General features: G+C 39.6%; 1 protein-coding gene across 1 annotated transcript in view; it reads right to left on the reverse strand.

Moving 5' to 3' along the window:
- Positions 1 to 25,177, reverse strand: part of PCLO (piccolo presynaptic cytomatrix protein) — a gene marked incomplete at its 5' end in the record, with an annotated part of 521,208 nt that overhangs the window by 279,218 nt on the left and 216,813 nt on the right. The window contains one exon of the mRNA XM_084610084.1: positions 2,123 to 3,121. Coding sequence (XP_084466210.1) covers positions 2,123 to 3,121 — 999 coding nt within the window. The remainder of the gene's footprint in view (positions 1 to 2,122; positions 3,122 to 25,177) is intronic.

A 25,177-nucleotide genomic window follows, 5' to 3' on the forward strand; every position in this document is an offset into this window, starting at 1 on the left:
GGTGACCAAAGAAAGAAGGAAAGGAAAAAAATAATGTAATCCTTGCTTTTAAAAATTGGTATTCTTTATAAAAATGTGTGCTGTTTCAAAGAGTTCTGGTTTTAATAAATAAAATTATAATAATAAATATTATATATATATATATATATATATATAAGTAGCTCCTATCATGTGTGCAACTCCAAATGCTTTATAAATATTACCTAAGTAAAGGCCGAAGCTTAACTCTGGTAATGTAGAGTACATATTTATCATCATATTCATTTTATAGATCAGTAAAGTGAGGTACAGAAGGCTAAATCACATTCATCATATTCATTCCAGTAGTCTCCTTGATTGTAATAAGTATTCAGTGGTATTATCACAAGAATAAAGTGAGCAAGTTTACTATATAGAAATCAGGTGAAACACCATGATTACAGTATGAGTGTGAGAACTAGAAACCCTGGAATCTCAGACCTATGCCCTAAACACTAGGCAACATTTTTTAGCGTTTGCATACAAAATACAAAATGAAATTATAGAAATTGAAGAATCAGGCTGGTTGAAAATTATCCATCAAAAATGTTGTTTGACAGAAAATTAGATTTTTTATAAAACAAAATATTTTGTGAAAAAGCATCTCTTGTCCATGGAAAATTCAGATTTTGTTGAAAAATCAAATGCCCCCAAAATGAAATCTTTCAGCCAAAAATTAAAATTTGTTGTTTTGGATATGCTGCCACTGTGCCTCATGAGAGTTGTAGTCCCATTTCCTTACAGCCCCAACCTTCTCTCTAGACTGACTGGGCTCCCATTTTTAAAATGCATCTTCTCATCTCCCATGATGCATCATGGCTAGGACTCCCATGGTTCAATTACATCTCCTCACCACAAGGGGAGACCATGGTGTATCATGTTAGCTGTAGTCCAGCCAGGGAGTCTGTATGACAGAAGAGAATGGGAGTATGAGGCACCCAAATTGCAACTCCCACTACAACTACATTTCCAAATCAAGCTCTCTCAGTTTTCAGCCAAAATATTTTGGTAGGTTTTGTTGTTGAAAAATAGACCAGCTCTATTTGGAAGCTTTATAGCATACTTGGAAGACATGAAAGAATTTCCTTTCACCCACCCCAATACTTTTGCAATGAATGATCATTCACTAGTTCAAGGTTAATTAAAAAGAGCACAATTTTTCATCTCCCACAAAATATGTATAAATCATTTCTTTAGCCACATTTAGTTGATGAATGGCTTAACAATTACTGTACATACAGCAAATGTATCTGTACAGTGCAGCCAGGTATATCAGTTCGTACATGCTAACATTCATTGATTTATGTGAATGGAAAGTCCATATATAACTTGTACTTGAAGACATGTAATTTTCCACAAGAGAAGGAAATAAGTTATACAATGTGGCTGAGTTATATATTATGTATGTAAATTTACTACAAAACATAGCAATAATCCTGTACTGGGATCTAGTATTGCAGACTCCTGTATTATGCAAATCCCATTTGCCTTTGGTGGGCCAATGCAATCCTGCATGGACATAAAATCTGTATTAGCAGATCCCAAAGTAGGATGAAGGCCCATGAAATCAGCACGTTTGCCCACCATTTCTGGACTAAGAAATATAGCTATTTTATAATTTATACTGGTCACTTCCTCCAAATCAAAATCTCTATAGCAAAAAATAATCAAGAGAGATGAGTGAAAACAGTCATTAACAGAGTGAAACATTGTTGCAGCTTGGTTCCTCCAGGGATTGAGATCTATGAAAAGTGTGTATCAGCTTCAATGATTAAAACTGAACAAAAGCCTAAAGGAATTTATAACCGCCATTAAAAAAAGACAAAGGTTTGAATCTGACTTCAAAAAAGCAATTTTGGTTTAGTGTTTGTTCTGAACTGTAGAGATTGAAAATTATGCAAACTCAAATGAAAAACCACACACAAGGGCACTATGCACCTGTTGCGCAAATCCTTACTGACAGGAGTCTTCACCCTTACCAGTGAGAGTCATCCCATGTCATTGCAATGGCTTTGAGAATAAGGACCACTCACATAAGTAGGGGTTTGCAGTAGCAGGTCCTTTATTGCCTTCTGTAGCAAATGGAAAAGAAAAAAAATCTTACCGTTTTTTCTTTCACTGTTTCCACACGATCAGGTCTTGGCAAAGGTGCCACTTGAGCTAGGGTTTCTTCTTTCTGAATTTTTTCATGTTTGGATGCCATTTGTGGAATCCCAGTGGTCAAATCTTCCTTCTTAATCTCCTCTTGTTTTTTAACCTGCAATTCCTCAGGAGGTACTTTGGTTTCTAACTTCAGTTTGATATCTTGTCCTTTAGTCTCAACTCTGAAGTCTTCTTTTTTGTCCTCTGGGAGGGATGGTTTCTCTTCTGGGAGTACACCTTTTTTGTCTTCTTCCAATTTGCTTATAAGTTGCTTTGCATCTGAACTTATCTCCAGAGGAATTTTATCCACTGACGATGTCTTTGCCAGTTTCCCCTGTTGTTGTTTTGGATCCTCCTTCTGTATTCCCTGGTGAATTTCATCAACTGAGGGTTTCCTTGCCAGTTTACCCTGCTGAAGTTTTGGACCTTCCTTCTGAATTGCTTGCTGGATTTTATCAGCTGATGGTATCTTAACCAGTTTCCCCAGCTGGAATTTTGGATCTTCCTTCTGAATCCCCTGCTGGATTTTATCAGCTGAAAGCGTCTTTGCCAATTTCCCCTGTTGAAGTTTTGGATCTTCCTTCTGAATCCCCTGCTGGATTTTATCAGCTGAAAGCGTCTTTGCCAATTTCCCCTGTTGAAGTTTTGGATCTTCCTTCTGAATCCCCTGCTGGATTTTATCAGATGAAAGCGTCTTTGCCAATTTCCCCAGCGGAAGCTTTGGAACTTTTTTCTGAATTCCTGGTTCTTCTTTTGATTTTTCAACTATTTGGGTAGGCAGTGCTGCAGTTTTCTGAGGGTGATCTGACTTGGTTGGCGTAGGCTGGCTCTGAGGGACAACAGATGGTTTGGATGTCAACTGTGAAGGGGCAGCCATTGGAGGTGGCATTTTGCCCATATCCCCAAGTTGTCCCGATATTGCTCTTTGTCTCTGGCAGTTTAAGCACAGCCATTCTTGTACCTATAACATAACAAACAACATTAAATAAAATAAATATTTTTGAAAGTAAAATCATATTGTGCTTTTGGCTGTTACTGTTGTCACTACAGTACGTGTAATCCAAATCCTATGCACATCATACACAATTATTTTCCTGGTTCCCTTGCTGGAAGACTCACACCATTCATCTAAACCACACAGAATGCAACAATTTAATGTATCCAAAGTAACAGGAGGGTATAAATACACTTGCAAATTTTATCTTTCATCCAAAATATTGCTGTCCTTTTCTAGAAAGCTTGCCCATATATGCCCAACATCTAAAACCTATCAAAGCCTCTTATACAAATTGAGACAATGCCTTCCTCTGTGGTTGTTCATCATTGTAATAGGATGGTCTGTCTGTTTAATGGACTACTTTGGACTTTTGTTTATCTGTTTTTCCCATAGAGATTAGTTCTTTTTCTCTATTCTGGATTTTCTAGTTTTGGGTGGTAAAAGTGTGTGTGTGTGTGTGTGTGAGACAATGGGATATGAATGAAAGATAGGTCATCCTTCTTTTGTTTTCTTCTTCCTTTGGTAAATCGTTGCTGCATTCTGTCTCTCTTTCTACCTACCTTTCTCAGAAAACTAGGAAAAGGACAAATGGCAAATGGGCACCCGTGTATAAACTCATGTTGATGGTTGCCTGGTTACAGAAGAGTCAGACTGCTTTCAGCAGCACTTGGCTATAGTTGCAGCAGGTTTGAAATGGGAACCTGAGACATAGTAAACAGTATAAAAAAACCCCCAGAAACCTCTGGAGAAGGGGTTAGCCTTGAAGCTTTAATTCAGAGCCAGCTAATGAGCCCCATTATTGGACCAAGATCCTGACGCTGTAAATTACAGAAACCTTTGTTGTGTGTTTCTTTTTGTTCTTTTCAGCAAGATGGGGGAAGGCCTAATAGATTCAATTTCTTTTACCACATTTGGACTGGAGCTCCTATTTTCTTCATAGTGCCAACCCAGCCGCTTCATGTCTGTTCAAACACCTATCACTCGGACAGTGTTTTTTGGAAACATATAATATAATAAACAGAGAAATAACAGTGATAGTAATAATATATTAGAAAACTGTGGCTGAAGAAAACTATCAGTGGCTGAAGAACAGAGACCCCTTAAATTTCTACATCAAAGATATGCTTCAGATAATTTTAGAATGGAAGGATTCTTGTAAAAAAAAGGGGGGGTCTTTAAAAGCTAATCATACAGTCACAGAGGTAGAGCTGGAAGGGATTATGTTACTGACCTGTGAAGAAAAAAGAAAAAAGGTGCATCCAATTCTGAAAGGTGTCCAGGGTCAGATTTACAAAGGTATTGAGGCACCCAAAGATCTAGATTGGTGCCTAATGGCTAGGAGTCTAACTGTCACTGACAGCCAATGAGACATAGGTGTCTATTTCACTCTGGTACTTTTGTAAATACCACTAAGTGCCTATCTGCATGTTTTGGCACCTAAATCCCTTTGTAAATCTGGGTCTCAGCTACCAAGCACCTCACATGAGGTGCTCAACCTTGTATTCTTCTTCTCGTCCCACAATACAGTTTATATTTTGCTCTATCATACTCAAGAATGGTCGCAACTGAACATCAAACAGATTAAAATTAGCAATTGCCATGTCATTTTGTTTCTGTTCTTACAGGCCGTTTATGAAGTCTTACAAGGCTCAGAATAATAACTGGAATTCTGTTAAGCATTCCACCAATATCTTGCTGGCTCTAGGCCAAAACAGAGTTAGAAAATATGTGAAATAATAAGAATTGTAAATTATTTATTAGAATTGCATATGAAAAGAGTGTTACGTGTGAATCACACGCTCTTATAAAAGCTAAACTGCAAGCACAATTACAAGGTATGAAGAAGTGATTGTTTAATATTTAAAATAGAAGTAGCCTTCTTTGTCAGCAAATAGATCATTATGTTCCTAGCACTCAACATGAGGGAATAATATATCTGCACTTCAGCAGGGTTCACATATTTTGTCTAAAAATTGCATTTACCTACCTATTCTTTTACTTTTCATTACAATGCCCCATACACATGAGTATTAGTAATTGTCACTGACACAGAAGCACATAAAGCATTTGAAATAATTGGTAATTTTTCCCCAATAAAGACTGAAATATCTAACGCTTTACTGAGTCATCTGTAGCTTCTTATATTGATTTCTATAAGGAGCTAAAAAGGACACTCACATAAAAGCCTGATCCAACTCCCACTGAAAGTAAAAGAAAGGCTCCCATTGACTTCAGTGGACACAGGATCAGGCCCTTAGCTCAAAATGAGAGAATGTGTGTACACGTGCATGTGAGAGTTTATGGTCGGGTCTCCACTACAGACTTATATCGGTATAGCTACTTTGCTCTGGGGTGTGTATCGTCGTCATACCAACCTAACCCCCTCTGTAGACAGCAATATGTCAGCGGGAGAGCTTCTCCCATCAACACAGCTATTGCCTTTCGGAGAGGTGGATTAATTATGCTCTCCCGTTAGCATAGGAGCATCTTCACTAAAGCGCTTCAGCAACATTTTAAGTGTAGACCTGCCCTCACTATAAAAAAAAATTTGGCCCAGTGCCAATGCAGACTCCAACACTTTCTCCTTAAATAAAAAACAACCAGAGAATGCTCTCCACTAACCCCTCAGGCAACAAGCTGTACAAATAGGTTATTTTGCCTGAATGAACTTGGGTCAATGGCCCCCACCACTTCAGCCTCCTCCATTTTAAATGCTAACCCAAGCCCATCAACAGCCATGGTCTTACACAATAAGAAAAACCATCTCCAAAGTAATGCGGGCTACCTAGAGTCATAAAGTTATAGAGTTTAAGGTAAGAAGGGACCACAAGATCATTCAGTCTGACCTCCTATACATCACAGGCTATCAGTGCCACCCAGCACCCACCACAAACCCAACAACTGAAATTAGACTAAAGTACTAGAGCCCTCAGAAAACTAAACTATTGTATGTCATAGGCAGAGAATAGGAGGCACTGCGGTGCACCAATGCCCGAGGCCCCCATACAGCAGGGGATTGTTTACATGAGATATACCGAGATGATCCTGGCAAATGATCTAACTATCAGGTTAGCGGAACAAACCTTAGTCTCTAATGCCATCTTTCAAGATTTTAATCCTGAGATTTGCAATAATTCGTGTTTTTCTTAAAGACTCAGATTCTACAGTCATGTGAATATGTGGGACTCTCAGATGTATTTTTATTTTTAAGGTACATTTTTAGCTTGCATGGTTGGGGAGAAAAGCATGATAATGTGACCCCAGTGTAGCATAAGGGGGCTCAAAACCAGAATACAAATAAAAGGAACCAAAATGTATTTTTGTAATTGGTCTCATGATTCAGAAGCCAATCTAATGATTTTTAGGGCCTGTAGTGAGGCAGGGTGGCCTCCCTCTGAGCTAGAGGGGGACAACCCACCCTCCCTGCCCACGTGGATAGAGACAGGACTCCCTTACCCCTCCCACCGGAAGTACGACACCAGAACAGGAAATATAAAGGGTGGGGCCTCCTGCTCAGCTGAGGCTGAGACACCAGGGGAGACAGACATTCCTGGCTGCTGAGCTCAATGATGCCCTGCCATGGGACACCTACCCAGAAGAGGCAGAGGACGCCCCGCTAATCCAGGTATACCTCGAGGGGAGGGGAGGAAGTGGCCCAGGGGCAGCCAACCTTAGTCTGGCTGCAGCTTTGCCTCAGGCACAGCCACTGTGTTGTGGTTGGGATCCCTGCTGACCCAGTGGCAGACCACTCCGACACTGTTAGGGCTCTGGGTCAGGGTCCGGTGGAATAGGGTTGGTCCAGACCTCTCCTGCCACCACCAGGGCCTGGGTTTGTTGGTTGTCCACCGAAGCTAGGAAGTCTGATCCGTGGGCTTGCCCTGTCTCTGAACCATGAGACCAGGCTAATTGACTCCTGGGTTTGCTCTGGCTCTCCAACAAGAGCACAGAGCTCATTGACTCCTGGGCTTGCCCTGTCTCTGAATCAAGAGACCAGGGCTAACTGGCTACTGGGTTTTTCCCCAACTCTGCTGCAAGAGTCCAGAGCAAGTCAACTGATGGTTTCCTCTGGCTCTGCTGCAAGAGCCCAGAGCTGAGTGATTACTGGGTGTGCCCTGCCTCTGCAGCAAGAGACTAGGGCCAGTTGGCTATGGCATTTGCCCAGTCCCTGCTTAAAGAGCTCTAGGGCTACAGCCTATTGACTGTCCAGCCCAGCCTCGGGGTGAGGTGTGCTGGCTCCAGAGAGAACCTGCTCCTGCATAATCGGCCAAAGCTAGGTGCCTATCTGGGAACTCAACCTCATTAGGCCCATCGGGACACTAATGCCAGACTGCTAGGTCCCCAAAACTAGGCCGAGATTCCAATGATGGAGTGAGGCAGGGTGGCCTCACTCTGACCCAGAGGGGGAGGACTGACCACCACTGACTACACTGCCAGACTCATGAGTTTGGAACATTTGGGGCTGGAGGTCCTAAATGAGCTATATCCTCTGCTTGTGTAAATCAGTGTTGTTCCACTGAAGTCAATAGACCTATGTGATTTATACCAGCTGAGAATTTGGCCTCACATTATGCTTGATGTGTACTAAATTTATTTTATGCTCAGACTCCTTATGAATGAGTTTACTGTATTCCACCTCAAGGTAGCAAGCTGTTGTTGCTAATATCCCATAATATTAACATATGAGTTGTTTTTATATATGGAGTATAATCCAATATGTTGCTGATGTAGTATAAAAGTTTTTAATGATTATTGCTCTGTGGAGATAATTCCATTTGCTGAAATTTGCTTTCATTCCAATTTGGTTTTGAAATCTACCTGGTTTCCTGCCAGCTCATCTGGAGCATGGACCCTGGAAGGCCTAAGGTCCTTGACTCTGGGATACTCTGCCTGGCAGGCTGCCCTAGAGACAGGCAGGATAGCTGGCAGGAAACTATCAGACCCTTATGTGGTTTCTGGAGGAACTCTGTCAAAATCTAACCATCTCTGCAAAACATTTTGCTTTCAGTGAATCGGCAAATTCTAAAGCTCTATTAATAATCCATTGGCACTTTTTGTTGCATATGCCTGAGCTTAGTGCAGTCCTAGTTTTTACAGAATTTATATCTTCAGCATCTCACACCATAATGTTGGGTATGATTCTGAAACACCTATGCTCATTGAGCAGTCATTGACTTCAGGGGTTGTGCCATGTGCGGACGGCGTTGCAGGACTGAGCCTTGAGAAAGACTGTCAAGTTTGTTCATTCTATGTGGAGATGCAGAACTATTCTGCTGACTCACACAAGAAACCAGCTCAGTGGGATTACTCTAGGTTAGCAATGGTGTAAGTGAGAGCAGAATCTGGTCCTGAGCATCTCTCTGAGGTAGGTTGAACAGTTAAAAACCCTGGGAACAGCCAAGTCATGAGGAAAATGGCTGATGAACTGCTTGTAAGTACAGTCCTGATCAAAGATAATAAAGAGCCTGATCCAAAGTCCATTCAAAATTATGGAAAGACTCTTACAGACTACAGTGGGCATTGAACCATGCTCATCAGCTCTTTTTTAATCAATTCTTTTTCCGGTCCAAGGCCACTGCTGCTCAGCACTCAAAGCACATTAACTACCCTCCTTTCTCCCCCCAATAATTTGTTCTGAAAGAAATTTGATCTTTCAATAAATGGCCAAATTATATTACAATTTTCTTTTTTATCTTGGATTCATGCTGGCATTTTTAAACCTTAATCAATTATCCTAGATTTCAATTTTAAACCTTAATCAATTATCTAGATTTACAACTCGGAAAAAGTAGATTCCTAGATTCCAAGATCAGAAGGGACCTTTCTGATCATATAGTCAGACCTCCTGTATAACACAGGCCAGAGAACTTCCCCCAAAATAATTCCTAGTGCATAGCTTTTAGAAAAACATCGACTCTATAGCTTCAACTTCCAGCCATTGGATAATGTTATAGCTTTCTCTGCTAGATTAAATAGCCTGGTCCTGGTTCTCTCTTTGGAAGGTATTAGTTACAAAGAATGAAGAACACAAATAAGATAGAACCAAGTTTTCCTGAAAATATTTTCACTATTGGTTTCATAAAGTCTCTGTCCAATCTAGTTATTTCATGTTGCCAAAATTATGTGAGTAACATTAGAAACACTAAAAAACTGTGCACTGATTTTTATAATCCCAGATGAAAGTAGCACAGCCAGAAACAAATTTGGGCATAAAACCGATGCAAAAATAATCATTTGACCATTAATACCATTATGGTTTTACAAGTAACTAAATATAACACATCCTGCTAAAGTATGACTCAGATACAGCAAATGGAGAACAGTCTCCCATAATATCATTGATGCTTGCTCTTTCTAATGAGTTTTGTAAAGGTTCTCTCTTCCAAAATAACTTGATCAAATGTAATAGATTTTAATTTAAAACTGCTAAATGGCAACACTGGAGAAATACAGGTCAGATTTTAATATCTTTAGTCACAATGAGTTGCATTCATTCCACAAGTAATTCAGTTGTTTCACTGGGACTGGTCATGATGTATGGTGCGACTGAAACATGAGTAAGGCTATCACAATCTAACCTTAACTGTATACTAAGAATACTAAGAATCTATTTGGCCTATTTTTGCAGGGTGACCCAGTAGAAAATACTGGGAGTTGCAAATGTCTATCTGAAAATATGCACAATGGTCACACACTTATATTTTGGATTAAACTGAAGAGACTCAACGTAAAAACAAAACACTTGACCAGTTGCACTCCATACCCTCCTAATTGCTTCTGATGTTTTCCCTCTTACTAACCAAAGATACCCCTATGTCCTCAACCCTCCACAATTCCAATCCCGTCTATATCTCTGTGTTAATATCTTATCATGTCACTTCCCCTCCTTGCTTTGCCAATTATGCCAGTCCCTCTTATCTGCTTCCTCTCCAACCGTCATCATGCTGCCCCTATGTCTTCCCAATTCTGAGTCATCAACCCACTATCCTCTCTCCACTTCAATCCTTCATCAAGACACTTCTTGTGCAGTGCCTACATGAAATGAGTCAGGAATTTCAATAATGTTACTGATATATTCAAAATCAGAATACAAAACAACCCAGTCACTCCCTCCTCTGGGCTTCCCTGTGCATACTGTCTATTCTGTGTCTGTTTTGCTTACATTATAAACTCTCGAAGGCAGGGACTGTCTGCATTTTTTGCCTCATTTTGTCAAGCCCATAAGAAGAAGAAAAATAAGCTGATGAGATAAACTGCTGATTTTTTTAACTGTCTGTCTTTAGGATAAAAAGGTAAATTCGTGACACATGTAATTCCACTAGAGCAAATTGAACTGCTCATGTGAGTATGGATTAAAGACTCCTCATCTTTCTCCTCGCAGTCTCTGGTTATGTTTGCACCAAGTATCAGTTCTCAGATTTTGGGTTTATCTAATGAACAAGCAGGGTAACATTCTTTTTCTAAATTGTGCAATTTTTAATAGCCTCTGAAATGCAAACTGCATTTTCAGAACCATGTGTATATCTCATCACAATAAAGTTTATAAATCCTTTTATGTCAGATCTTGATTCCCTGTCAGAACCTGTAAAATCACATTCTGTACCATAAAGTCATATGCCTGAATTTTAGCCTTGTCTTTTCCTCAGTTAACCTCATGCCATGAATACAAGCTTTTCCCCAGGGCTATATTTTCAGTTTGACTGTCAACCCACATTTATTATGACTTGGGAAATGGACATCATCTTCCTTCAGCAGTCTTCACTGGATAATTCCTCTTGCTTCCTTTCGAATCCTTAAAGACTTTACACCGTTTTATCACCGAGTTGGGTATACTAGTTATCAGTATTATAAACAACGCTAGTGTGCCTCAAAGTTCCGACTCCACAGCTCTTTCCTGTTTTATTGGGAATTCAACCCCGTCCTGCTGGACATAGTAAAAGCAGCTGTTATACCTATTCAGCTTTCTTATATACAAATACCACCATGAAAAGGGCACACATCTAGCCATTCAATACTAATGTATTTTCTCTGTTTTTCAAGTCACGCAAGAGTTTAGGTACTGCAGTTCCTAGGCTCATATATTCACATATCACAGTGTCAGAAAAGTTAAAGTTGAAAATGTTGATCAGGTCAACTAATCCATCTCCCTGCCAGTGTAGGATTTTTATTAGAGTCTATACAGTGATCCTTTATCCAGTCTAGTTTTAAATGCCTGGGATACAACTATACTAAAGTTTTTACATGGAGTTAACTGATTGTCAGTTTGTTCTGGTCTACAAATATCTGTAGTTTAACCTAGAGATCATCCTAGAAAGTTTCCTTGGAATGTCTGAAACAAATGTTTATTCCTCCTGCTAGAAAAAAAAAGTATTACCATGAAGAGGAGCAAAATAGAGAAATCATAGCAGCACCACTGAAAAATCACTGCTCCAAATCACTGACTTTAAAACATAAGATACAATGAACGCATTTGCGGAGACAAGCTACTTCTTATATAACCAAGCAACACACATTTATTGCAGGAAGACAAAAAATATCCATAATACATGAAAAGTGAGGAAAAAAATTAGCCCTTTATTTTAGTTAATAAAAGAAGAATGAGGTCTCAGATGCTCTGCAAAATATTTTCATTGCTATCAAAATATGCTTGCTTTTCTTTTGCGTTTGTAGCATACAGATTCTGAAGATTGTTTTTTTTTAGAAAGTACAGGTAACAAGTCAATTGCATTTAAAAATATTACATTAATATTGCACAGTCATATGACTCAAAGCGACATTAACCAGTGCACTTTTTTGGAGGTAGTTTTTCTACTGTTTTAACGTGATTAATAATACTGAAGAAATTCACATCTTTGAATTGTACTGACTACCAAGCCCCCCTGTTTCCGCTTCCAAATAAACACACTTACTGGTTTGACTACACTTGAAAGTTTGTATTAAAATAGGGTTGGAGGAGTTTAAAGTGCAATAGATTTCAAACAAGGTATTCTTATTCCAAAATAAGAGTGTTCACACATGGGGTTAATCGGGAACAATACCATGTCTAAATAAGCCCTTCGTTTTAAAATGAAACATTTTTTTTCTATTTAAAGTTGCTGTTAAGCTGTGGTTTTACTCTGAAAAATGACTATGAAAAATTCCATCTTCCTTTACAGCTTTGTTCCCTATGAATATTCAGTCATATCTACTGCCTTTAGTAATAAAAATATCTTGTCATACTTTTTACTCCTCTTACCATTGCAAACAGCTAAAATAGAGTGAGGTGGATTCTCTTTTTTCTTGGGTATCAGCAGAATTGTTTGCTATACCCTGACCAGATGCACACTCCCTGAGGACAATGGGTTGGCATAGTTGTTAAGCCTCCAGTTCAGCTAAGGGCTTATCAATACATTTAAGTCTCGCTGGCTTCAGTCAATGCAGTAAACATATCTGCTGAAGCCCAAGAAAAAACAGAATCCAGCTCACTCTCTTTTGGCTGTGTTGGCTCTACAGTGGTTTTAAACAGAAGTAAACAGCAATGAAAAGTTTCAGTGTTACCTGAGTAATACAAAACCGTTTGCCTAGTTAAGTCTACTGTCCCTAACAATGATGCTATTTGAACAGAAATGTAATGTTACCACAACATGCAGTCTGCTTGATTTTGCTATTCAGTGTATAAACTGTCTTTCCGCACTGTGCTGTAATGGGATTTACCATCCAATGGGATAGTAAATTGGATTTCTTGCCATCCAATAAGCAGTAATAAAAGTAGAAGCTATTGTACGATATGGCTAGCATCCAGACTCCCGTCTTAGATTATGAGAATGCTATTCAATCTGTGTTTTGCTGAAGGAAAGGCAGCCTTCCAAACCCCCCCCCCCCCCGATTTTTGTTAATGTATTAAGGCTTTGTTTAGCTTGACATTTTTAGAGACGCTTTTTCTTGATTTACTTTATTTGCCTTCAGTTTCTCTAGGTATTTTGGATTACTCTTTCTCTCATTAAAAAAATCATTTTAATTAATAAAGTGCGTCTATAATCCTGTAGGTTAAGTGCAGACTAGCTAGAATTACTTTACTATTACTCGATAGGATAAAATTGAACAAATCTATTTAGACGGCTTTGTATTATTTGTAACTGGGTGTTGCTCACAAGCCCCAGTCCAGGCTCCAATGGCCAAGGCACTACACAAACAGGTAAGGAAAAATGGTCTCTTTCACCAAAGAATTTACTATTGAATTTGAAAGAAGATTAAACAAGTGTGTAGCAAACAACAGGAGGAAAGGGAATGAAAATAATGACCAAATGATTGCAGTTACATAGAGCACACAACTTGATTGTTCCAGATCATTTAAAATAATTATTTTTTAAAAATATAAACATCAGCTAATCTAACTGCAGCTCAATCTAGCCAACATTAGTTGATCAATATGTTATAGGTGTGACAGGAGGAATGCATCTTGAGGAGGAATTTGAAGTGGAAATTAGCAGATTAGTTCAGGGATTAATTAGTTCCAAGTATAAAGGTCAGTTTGGAATTTTGTACAGAGATTTTCCACCACACCCAATCTAACTGCTATGTACAATCCTCCTGATCAGGACCCACCTTTTTTTTCTAAATTCTTAATGGTTATTATAAAGTTTTCATCCAAATTTGTACATAGCACACATTTTTCAGCCTTTTAGCTTGCTACTTGGATACCACAGTAGTGGGCATAGTATAAGAACCTGGACAGATGAACAAGTAATACCATTATGTTTCCAAAGAATATGAAATGGCCCAGTAAGACTTTGTTCTACTACTTAGTACTGCCTTAAAAGGACCTTGCTAAAGGATAATGCCATGGCTCCACGAACCAAAGCCTTTTATCCAGCGAGAACACTCCAAGGACTTACTATTAAGATTTAAATGCTTAAATAGTATGCCACCATTTTATAGAGTGCCAGGGCAGCCAAGAAGTTGGTTATAGTTTCTTGACTCTTTACCCAGCTCTGGCTCCAACAGAGGTTAGAGCAGTCTGGGGGCTGCTCTAGTCGGTGCCAGCTGCTTATGGTCCCCTTGGAAAGTCTCTGTTCTCCACCCCGAGCCAGGGGCTGTAGGTAAAGAGGTATAGGTGCCTGCAGGTGACTCCCCTACCACAAGACATGCCTAAGAAGGGCAGAGGGAGCAGACTGGGGCAAAAAGAATCTGCCCCTGTATGACGGATTGTCTGCTACTTTAACCCATCACAACAGTTTTAAGATTGACAAGGTTAGAATTGCTGACAATCCCACAGGATCATATAATGAGTGGGCTACAGAATAAAGCAAGAGGACAGCAAGGCAGGCCTACCCCACTGAGGGACCTCAACTCTGGAATGTCATTTCCCGCCATGTATTCCAAAGGTACATCGGTGACACCTTCAGAGCAAAGCTCAAATCTTGTTTCACGTCTGCAGTAGTTATGTGGTCTGTGGGGTTTATGGTGTTACAATTTAGTTTGCTGGTTCTTGGACATTTTTACAGGCATCATGTCTGCATATACTGTAATTTGTTTTGTAGTTATTTCAATTAAGGATCCCAGAGGCCTTCAGATGTGGAGGTTATATGCTGAAAATATATTATTAATGTTGTTCTCAACCACATCATGAATAAACTAAAGGAAGTATTTTTTCACACAATGCACACTCAACCTGTGGAACTCCTTGCCAGAGGATGTTGTGAAGGCCAAGATTATAATAAAAAAGAAGTAGATAAATTCATGGAGGATATGTACATCATTGGCTATTAGCCAGGAAGGGCAGGGTTGCTGTCCCTAGCCTCTGTTTGCCCAGAAGCTGGGAATGGGCGACAGGACATGGATCACTTGCTGATTACCTGTTCTGTTCATTCCCTCTGGGGCACCTGGCATTGGCCACTGTCGGAAGACAGGATACTGGGCTAGATGGACCTTATGTTATAATGTTATCAACTGCATCATGAACAACAGTTGAAACTAAACTGTGCAGAAATAAGTTGTTGCTTTTTCCCCCTCCTGTATGGAACATTATAAGAAACTTGCCGTTATCCCTGCCCTAACTGCAGTGCTCTTTGTTTAAATGGTCCATCCTGAAACACAGGCTTTTCATTTTCAAATTATTTCAACTGGAAATGATAGGTTCAGTACTTTAGCATACATTGTTTTAACAGGTGAACACTGCTGCAGTTTGATATGGGCAGGGCTGGCTTTAGGGGTCCTGCTGTCTTAGATAAAGCAGCAGATTGCTTCCCCCATCAGCTCGCATTCACTCACACAAATGGTTATTGAATGTTTTGTTGCTTCATGTGACTATCTATTTGCTACTGTGGTAGAACACACCATGGGGAAGGGACAGGCCCAGCTGGGTATAATGTGTTAAGGGCCTGATCCAAAGCCCAGTGAGAAGGCTCCTACTGATTTCAGTGGGTTTTGGATCAAACCCTATACGCAGTCCTGGAAATTCTGAATGTAAAAATGTCTATAGGTCATTACCTAAAATGTAACTGAGATATGTCATTGAAATGATCACTTAATCACATGACTCCAGCAGGTGGAATTTTAAGACACACACAAAAAGAAGCACATCTTTGCTATCAGTGTGAGGATTCTTAGACTACAAACTCCTTAAGGCAGGGAACATGTCTCGGTATGTATTTGTGGTGCCAGGCCTTGACTTTGGCCTCTGGTTGCTATTGCAGTGTACAATTATTATTATTAATAATACTGAACTCCAAACACCTACATTCAGATTACGTATTAGACAGTACATTCTATGGGCTGTAAGTTCTGAATGAAATAAAAATAAATCATTTTGTAGCACATTAGAGGGGAGCCTTTCAACAGACAACCTTCTAGTGAGGATATGGTTAAAACAATATATTCACATATTTAAACAAATCTCTCTAATTTCCCAACCACTGCAAAGGTTAATGGAATAAGTACATGTTTTATTTGATAGCCCACTCATTTCATGAAAATCATGGCAACAGGAGAGGATTTTGGGACCTTACTTTAACATATACGAAGTGTAAATAAATAGCCTTTACATACAAATGTTAAAGCTTCTGTATGATGACATATTATTGACAAAGGTTACAGTATTTGTCTAGCTGTTTATTTTAATGATTCCACTGTTTTTTTAGTGTTTCCAGTTATGAGGGTTTGAATGAGAGATATTTGAGCTTTTGATCAAGTGCATTCCTCTTGGTTGTTGTCAAACTGCTCTTTGCAGCTAAATCCGGTCCCTCAAGCCAACCATCAATAAGGAATCCTCCAATACCTGAGAATCTGCAGTCACTCCTTCAGTCCCGAAGCTAGGGCAGATTCTGTGACCTACTACAGAAAACACAGTGGCCTAGGGAACCACAGGGATAATGGATCCATCTCCACTCATCCCAGGGTCTCCCACTCTGCCACTATTAACACAACCAGTATTGCCAACCTCAGACAGTCAAAATTCATGAAATTGACATAAAAATCATGAACTTTTTAAAAATAAACCATTTGAGCCCCTTTTTATTTGCCTGTGGTTTTTGGAGTCTTTCAATCTTTTCTTTGCAACAAGGAGGGCTAGACACTTTTTTTTTTTTAAACAAAAGCTGAGATAATCACTCAATCACATGACTGGAGGAGCTGGATCATTACACAAAAAATATCAGGAGACGCGTGATAACATTGAAAAGTTGGCAACACTGTTCTCCCTGAATGTGACGATGCAGAGGGGGCAGAGTTTGCCACATAATACACAAAAAGATTATACAGTAGTATACTGTATGCCTGAAAATCAGATGTTCAGGTTTTAATGTTCTTGCACTTCATCAGACAGGTATCCTGAATGCCAAGCTATGTCTTTCAGCCCATAAGGTTTTTCCCAGTACACTCTGTCAAAATTGTCTTGTTACATCAGTTGCCCGGCTCAGTAAAAAAGGTCCATCATTCAGTATTTGCTTCCAGACTAAGCAGATATTAAACCTGGTAAAAATCATATTTATGCACATATCTGACAGCCACATGGTCACATGACCAGCAGTTGCTATGGTATTACCCTTCCCAGGTTCCTTCAAACAGTTTCCCAATTAGCTGACTGAAACAATTAGCGTTTGCATTTCTTCCATCTGTGACAAATGAACATGCCACACTAGGTTAATTAAATGGCAGTATATGACCTCCAATTGCATTATCGTTTACTTGCTTTGGTAGGATTTTTCTGATTAATTGTATCATAGGTTGTGTTCATTTTCTAGGTCATAATTGTATAGTGAATTATTTCCAACTGGAAAAACTACACTAAGTCCAAGACAAAGTCAGTTGCCTTCATCTTTTTTCAACTAGTCACTTGCTATTTTGTAGACATTTCATAGCCACACACCTTCCATGTTTACTCTTCATTACAACAAAAAGATTTAAAAGAATCGTTTTTGTGGCAGCGATAGTGGAAACCCCAGCACCCAGTAACAACTGGCCAGAGCAGTGCTTTGATAGTAACAGTCCTAGGCATCATTACTATTTATTATTTGTTTTGAGCTGACACAGTATCCAGTGACTTTATAATAATGACATAAAAATACCAAAGACAGTTGCCCTGCTCTGAAGAGCTCACAATCTGCATAACATTTTGGTTCAGTGCTTGACCACTTATGGGGAGTCTAAAAGAACCTTTCTTATTCACTCGTCTCCTCTAACCTCTCCACCTGCCCCATTGACCCCATCCTATCCCATCTCCTGATCTCCCTTGAGACCATTCTCATCCTTTCCCTCACTCTTCCCCTTAACTTCTCACTGGTCGTTAGCTCTTTCCCCTCAAAATACAATCATGCTTTACTCTCTTCCATCTTAAAAAAAAATCCACCCTACTTGCCTCTTACCTACTGCCACATTTCCTTTTCATCTCTAAGCTCATTGAATGTGCTAGCTACAGTTGGTATCTAGTGTTCCTCCCCTCCAATTCCATACTAGACCCTCTGCAATCTGGCTTCCACCCCTTGCACTCTGCTGAAAGTACTCTCGTCAAAGTCCTCTTCCTAGAAAAAGCTTAGAACCAGGTCTCCATCCTTATCCTCCTTTTTGACCTGTCAGCCACCTTCAACACACTGACCATGCTTCTGTTCTTGAAATCTTGTCCTCTATTGGTTTCTGTGATTCCTTCCTCTCCTGGTTCTCTTCCTACCTCTCTAATCAGTCCTTCAGCATCTCTTCTGGAGGATCCTCTTCATTACATCCTCCAACTTTCGACAGTTCTTGGTCATTGGTCCACCTTCTCTTCCATCTCTACACCTTATCTCTTACAATCTCATCTGCAAACACAAAATCACCTACCGTCTCTATGCTGATGATTTACAGAGATACCTCTGTACTCCACACCTGCCTCCCTCTGTCCAAATTAAAACCTCAGCCTGTCTCTCTGACATCTTCTTGACCACAGTTGGGCTACTTTAGTGCTGAGACCACTGCCTATCATGATGACCATTATTTACATGTACTCCATCATCACTTATCTGTATCCATCTGCTATCTCTTGTAACCTCTTTGGGGCAAGGACCACTTTTTGTTCTGTGTTTGTACAGCACCTAGCACAATGAAATCCTGATTCATAAGTAGGGCTTCTTGGCATTATAGTAATACAAATACATTAGTAGATAATACTAATAATTAATAAAGTTCTCAAACTGGAGTGCAATTGTAGAGCTGTCCCTTTTAATAATCCAGGGACCACAACAATTAACGGATAATTGTCACATCTCAGAATCTGAAATTTAAGGACAGATCACAACCAGATCTTTTTATCTGAAACTTGGTAGATCAGATTAATGGGAACCTGGATCTGAACCATCGTTAGAAAGCCCAAACCTGGTTTCCTTGGGAAATCCCTACTCAAATTACAGAGATCACTACTACATATCACTACTCCACAAAGTCACTGTTTTTGTACCAATTAAATATTCCAACTGATTGTCCTCAAATTGACAAATAGAGTTAATTTCAATCATATGTTTTGCATAAATTAGAACCAATGCTAAAACTGCTTCAGGGCCCATTTTTGTGGCACTTGCTCATGCTGAGTAGTACCTTACTGCATGAGTAATCCTTCTGAATCCACAAGGATTTACTTGGGCAGTAAGATACTACTTCATGTAAGTGAGGGTGCCAAACCCAGACCCAAAATGAGTTGTTATAATGGAGGATTGAAATATCTGTTAAATAACTTATTTGTTCTGCATCACAAGTAACTGGTTTAAGGCCCAACTGAATGTTTAAAGCATGACCCTGCATTGGGAATGGTGTGGAGTCCCACCTTACCAGAAGACATTTTACATCTCCCCCGCCCTCCTCTTTTCCCACCCACTTTGAAACTCTGTATCTGCTCTGGGCAGTTGGGAGGGAGCTCTTTTTGCCCCAAAATAGTGCTAGATGAGGGTTGTGCATCTTGTTCATGGTGTCTATGGGTCGTATGGACTCAAGACCAAAGACAAGATTTTTAAAAATGAGGGTCTGAAGTTAAGTCTTAATCCCATAGTTTGACACCTAAATAAGTGGTCTAATTTTCAAAAGCATGGAGCTCATCCACTGACTTCAGTTTCCCAATTCAAGTTCTTTAATTTGGGACTCATGCTAATCAGGGTCACTGTAGATTATCCCGTTTTGTACTTGGGTTACCAACGAAATGTCAGACACTTAGTATTATTTTGTATTTCATTTTTGTTCTTGTTTTACATGATTGGTATCTCATCTGGAATTTCCCAGGAGATGAGTTTTTATAAGGAAAGGGATGGGATCAGGGATTAGCAGTGTAAAGGGTAGTTTTTTTTCCCAGCAGACATACCTCATTATCTAGTAACCAGGTGAAAATGGAGGAAAATCACTTAGGAGCTCTGGAAAAAGTTACTTATTAACTAGAATTATAATAAGACTTGTCACAGGTCACCACTTCCTGATGTGCTTGCAGCTGCCATGGCAATAGACAGGTTATAAAATTAATAAAGTAAATAAATACAGTGCTGTTACTCCAGGCTGGAGTGAGCCAGACTTTGTACACAATACACTTTCCCGCCTGCCTCCCCTCCAGTAGTTCTGGATGACGCCATCCTTCCTTCAGCTGCTGCAGTGAGAAAGAGGTATGTTCACTTCTTTAGGCTACAGCTTTTGGGCCTTGAAGGGGGTGGGGGAGGGAGACAGTGGTTGCAGTTGACAGGGGTAGAATAATGGCTGCCACCCACTTTCTCAGCTCAGGGCTAGTCTCACCCAAACAATGGCTGGTTTTGAGAAATGCAGGCCCAGAGTCAGAGTTAAGCACTAGGCACCTTGCTACACATTTTGCAAGGACTTGGTGGATCAATACATACGTGTTAGTAATAGTTGGACACACATTTACACCGAATACCTGTGCTTTATACTGGAATGTCTATCTTTTCCTCAAATTAAAACAATGGGAGCTGCTAATATGAATCCAGAAACAGAATCTGGCTATATGGCTGCATTTTTATCTCAGTGTTCCTATGACAGGAACAAACTAAGATGCGTGAGAGGGTCAGGCCAGATGGCTACAGGAGAGTAATAGACAGCAGATATATTAGCCCCAGGTTAAGTAGGTCCCTTTTCCCTGGGTAAGGTAACACGGAAGTTCCAGAACAATCAGGAACCTTCTGGAGACAATTAAGACAGACAGGCTGATTGGCTACAGGTGTTCTAATCAAGAAGCTGCTAGAATCAATTAAGGCTGGCTAATCAGGGCACCTGGGTTTGTTTAAAAAGGAGCTCACTTCAGTTTGTGATGTGTGTGTAAGGAGCTGGGAGCAAGAGGCGCCAGGAGCTGAGAGTGAGAACGTGGACTGTTGGAGGACTGAGGAGTACAAGTATTATCAGACACCAGGAGGAAGGTCCTATGGTGAGGATAAAGAAGATGTTGGGAGGAGGCCATGGGGAAGTAGCCCAGGGAGTAGTAGTTGTTGCACAGCTGTTCCAGGAGGCACTCTAGACAGCTGCATTCCACAGGGCCCTGGGCTGGAACCTGGAGTAGAGGGTGGGCCTGGGTTCCCCCCAAACCTCCCAACTCCTGGTCATCCACAGGAGGAGCTGACTTGGACTGTGGGTTCATGAAAACGGACAAACTGAGGGCTGCTGTGAAGCTCCAAGGTGAGCAAATCCGCCAATAAGTGCAAGACCCACCAAGGTAGAGGAGGAATTTTGTCACAGATGCTATTACTGGATGCTGCTATAATTTAGCAATTTATATGACTGAACCATTTACGTGAACAGATGAAAATGAAACTTTTTCTTGTGAAAACTTCAAGCCAGCAATCATTGAAATTCCCTTCCAGTTTCTCTTGTTGAAATGTGTTTGTAATCTGTTTAAAGGCAGACCATACTGTAATGCTACAGCTTGGTGAAAAGCAGATGTTTTCTTGATGTCTAATGTGAAAATAAATCTTATAGACTCTGACAATCATCTGCAATAAACTACGAGTTGATTTTCAGCAGGTATCATGAGTATAACCATGCACACACTGAAGTAATTGCCTAGACTATTGGAGTGCACATGAAACAAATATACCTTTGTCATAAATATAAAGGGAAGGGTAAACACCTTTAAATCCCTCCTGGACAGAGGAAAAACCCTTTCACCTGTAAAGGGTTAAGAAGCTAAGACAACCTCGCTGGCACCTGACCAAAATGACCAATGAGGAGAAAAGATACTTTCAAAGCTGGAGTGGGGGGGATGGACAAAGGGTTCTCTCTGTCTGTGTGTTGCTTTTGCTGGGACCAGAGCAGGAATGCAGGTCAGAACTCCTGTAAAAAGTCAGTAAGCAAGCTAGTTAGATATGCGTTCGATTCTGTTTTGTTTAAATGGCTGATAAAATGAGTTGTGCTGAATGGAATGTACATTCCTGTTTTTGTGTCTTTTTGTAACTTAAGCTTTAGCCTAAAGGGATTCTCTATGTTTTGAATCTGATTACGCTGTAAGGTATTTACCATCCTGATTTTACAGAGGTGATTCTTTAACTTTTTCTTTAATTCAAATTCTTCTTTTAAGAACCTGATTGCTTTTTCCTTGTTCTTAAGATCCAAGGGTTTGGGTCTGTGTTCACCTATGCAAATTGGTGAGGATTTTTATCAAGCCTTCCCCAGGAAAGGGGGTGTAGGGTTTGGGGAGATTTTGGGGGGAAAGACTTTCAAGCGGGCTCTTTCCCTGTTTTATTTGTTAGACACTTGGCAGCAATAAAGTCCAGGGTAAAATAGTTTGTACCTTGGGGAAGTTTTAACCTAAACTGGTAAAAATAAGCTTAGGGGGTTTTTCATGCAGGTCCTCACATCTGTACCCTAGCGTTCAGAGTGGGGAAGGAACCTTGACAACCTTCAACTAGGAATATTAAGGTCAAATCTATAAATGAATGGCCTGATTCAGATCTCACTTATTTGACTTCTCAGTCAAATCACTCCCAATTTTTTGGAATTTGTGCATGTCTAATATTCTGGCCAAATCTTACTTTTAGATCATATTAATTTTTTAAAAGTATTTTTAGTTTTTATAAAATTCACCCTCCTACATGACTTAAAGCACCTGTACAGTGTTGACTTTACCAAATATAATCTTCCTATTTTCAAAGGTAGAAAATAATAATCCCCCCAGAAATAATCAGTCTCTTCTCATTTTCCTACAACACTTCTGTGACACTCTGTACCTCAAAGTAAGCACCCTGAAATCCCAATATTCACCACTGCTATATTATTATGATATGTTTTGTACAAACTATACCTTGTCAGATATAATTTTAAAAGTCTTGATCTGCTGTACAATAACCTGTTGGATTGTATGTGTTGTCATTAGGTGTGAAGTTATGAAGCATTGCTATCTATGTGTGTTACTGAAATATGTTGTGAGGTTGGGAAACACCCACAACCAACCTTTCAGTTACAATGAGAGATCAGCCAGACATGTGCTGATGGTCCATTAAAGGGAATCCGCTCTCCCAGTGGCCATCCCAGAGACTTCTCAGAGAGAGCACATATGCAATGGACACTGCTTGACCAATAGGGACTGCCTGATCCCCACAACACAGCAAGGAACTTTCTAGCAAAGTTGGAAAAAAGTATAAAGAGAGACAGTGACATCACCACTTAGCCTCTCTTTCCCTCCATCTCAACATCCCAGTCAGGGCTTTGTCAAGCCTGACCATATTTCTAGTCTGAATTTGTCTAGCTTTAGTTGCAATCCATTGGATCTTGTTATGCCTCTCTCTGCTGGGTTAAAGAGCTGCCAACTATCAGAATCTTCCTTCTTTGTAGTTACTTACAGACTTTTATTAAGTTACTATTTAGCTTTCTTTGTTAAACTATGTAGATTGAACTTCTTTAGTCTCTGACTGTAAGACAAGTTCCAAATCACAAATCATTCTTGTAACTCTTATCTGAACCTTTTCCAATTGCCAATACCTTTTTAATTGTGAGCATCAGACTGTATTTTTGGGGTAGATCCTCAGCTGATATAAATCGACTTAGCTCTAGCAAAGTCAATGGAGCTAAGCTGATTAACATTAGCTGAGGTTCTGGTCCCTTGTTTCTTGCCACATCTATTGGTCTATGCCTACACACCCAATCAACTTTCCAAAAATGAAATCCTCTGTAACTTTATTTTTATGGCCTGTCTTCTGGTCTTCAATTTTAAAGGCCAACATCACCATTTTTTCAGTTCAAGCTGTGTTAATTTCTTCTTAGGTTATTTACAGTAGAACTGGACAGAACACCAGAAAATAATAAAATGGTGAACTTTTCCACAAAGATGCAGAATGGACTAGACAACCTAACAGGACTCCTCCAACTCTCGTTCCAATGATTTTTGTTAATCATTGAGAATCAAGGGGAAATGATTTTAAAAGATAAACAGAAGAGTTTCTACAAATAAATCAAAATGAGGCTGGCTTTGTAGTCAAAGCACTGAATGAGACACCGGAGAATGGGTTCAATTCCTGTTTCTTCCTTGACTTCCTGTGTGACGTTGGGTATTCTCTGTCTCAGATCCCTATCCATGAAATAGGGATAAGAATATTTCCTTTTTTCTGACTTCTTAAATTTAGAATGGAAAGTCTTCAGGGTAGGTACATTCCTACTGGAATGATACCAGCTGGGGTCTCTAGATACTATCAGAATACAAACAGTAAACATGTTCAAATTCACCTCCTAGGTAATTTAAAATAAAAATAAATTATTTTTGTCTTTATAATTATTTGATTCTGAAAAAAACATCGACTTGGGTAAGAATTCAATAAATATATCAACCAACAGCTGCTAAAAATGATAAATCAATAACCACAGACTGCAGATGACTTGGTAAATGACTTTTTTTTTTAGAGTGGCAGACATAGATACTTCAAAACAGAATACTATGAAGATCATAATTGCAGATATGAGGAAGAGAGGATTAAAAGTTAATTCCAAAACATAACAAGAATCATCATATCCACACCGAAGTTTGTATAACCAATTCCCAAACTTTCAACACTAAGATAATATACATGCCTATAAATGAACCATTTATGTGGCTGTCTTGGAAAGCACATTTCTAGGCAATGGAGTGGAAAGTTCACATCTGTGTTCAAGGGCAGAATTGGAAGCAGTTTCCATGGTAGGCAAGTAAATGTTTGTACATTAAAGCAGTTTGCATTATGTTTCAGAAGAATCTGTATTTGAAAGAATCTGGATGCACGGCTACTGTTACGCTAACTTGTACTGAAGGACAGTGCTCTGCTGCAGTCATTCCCTAACAATATCTAAAAGGACAACTGAAGAGGCACAGGCTGGATTTTTACTGCACTGTTTTCAGATTATTTGCAGGATGAATATACCATCTCTACTTCAAATGCAATTGAAATACCTCGGAAATAATCACTCAAGGGCTTGAACCTACAATCCTCCACATAGGAAGTAATCAGTGTTTTGTACCTCTCAAAATTGAGGTCTTAGAGCAGTATTTCCAGAACCCAGGTACCCAAATCGTGTCTACACATAGAAAAAGGTAATTCCATCCATCCCATTGCCCATATGTGGGTGGGGTGC

This window comes from Lepidochelys olivacea (genome assembly GCF_965140295.1).
Source record: "Lepidochelys olivacea isolate rLepOli2 genome assembly, chromosome: 1".
In the NCBI taxonomy this organism is placed as follows: Eukaryota; Metazoa; Chordata; order Testudines; family Cheloniidae; genus Lepidochelys; species Lepidochelys olivacea.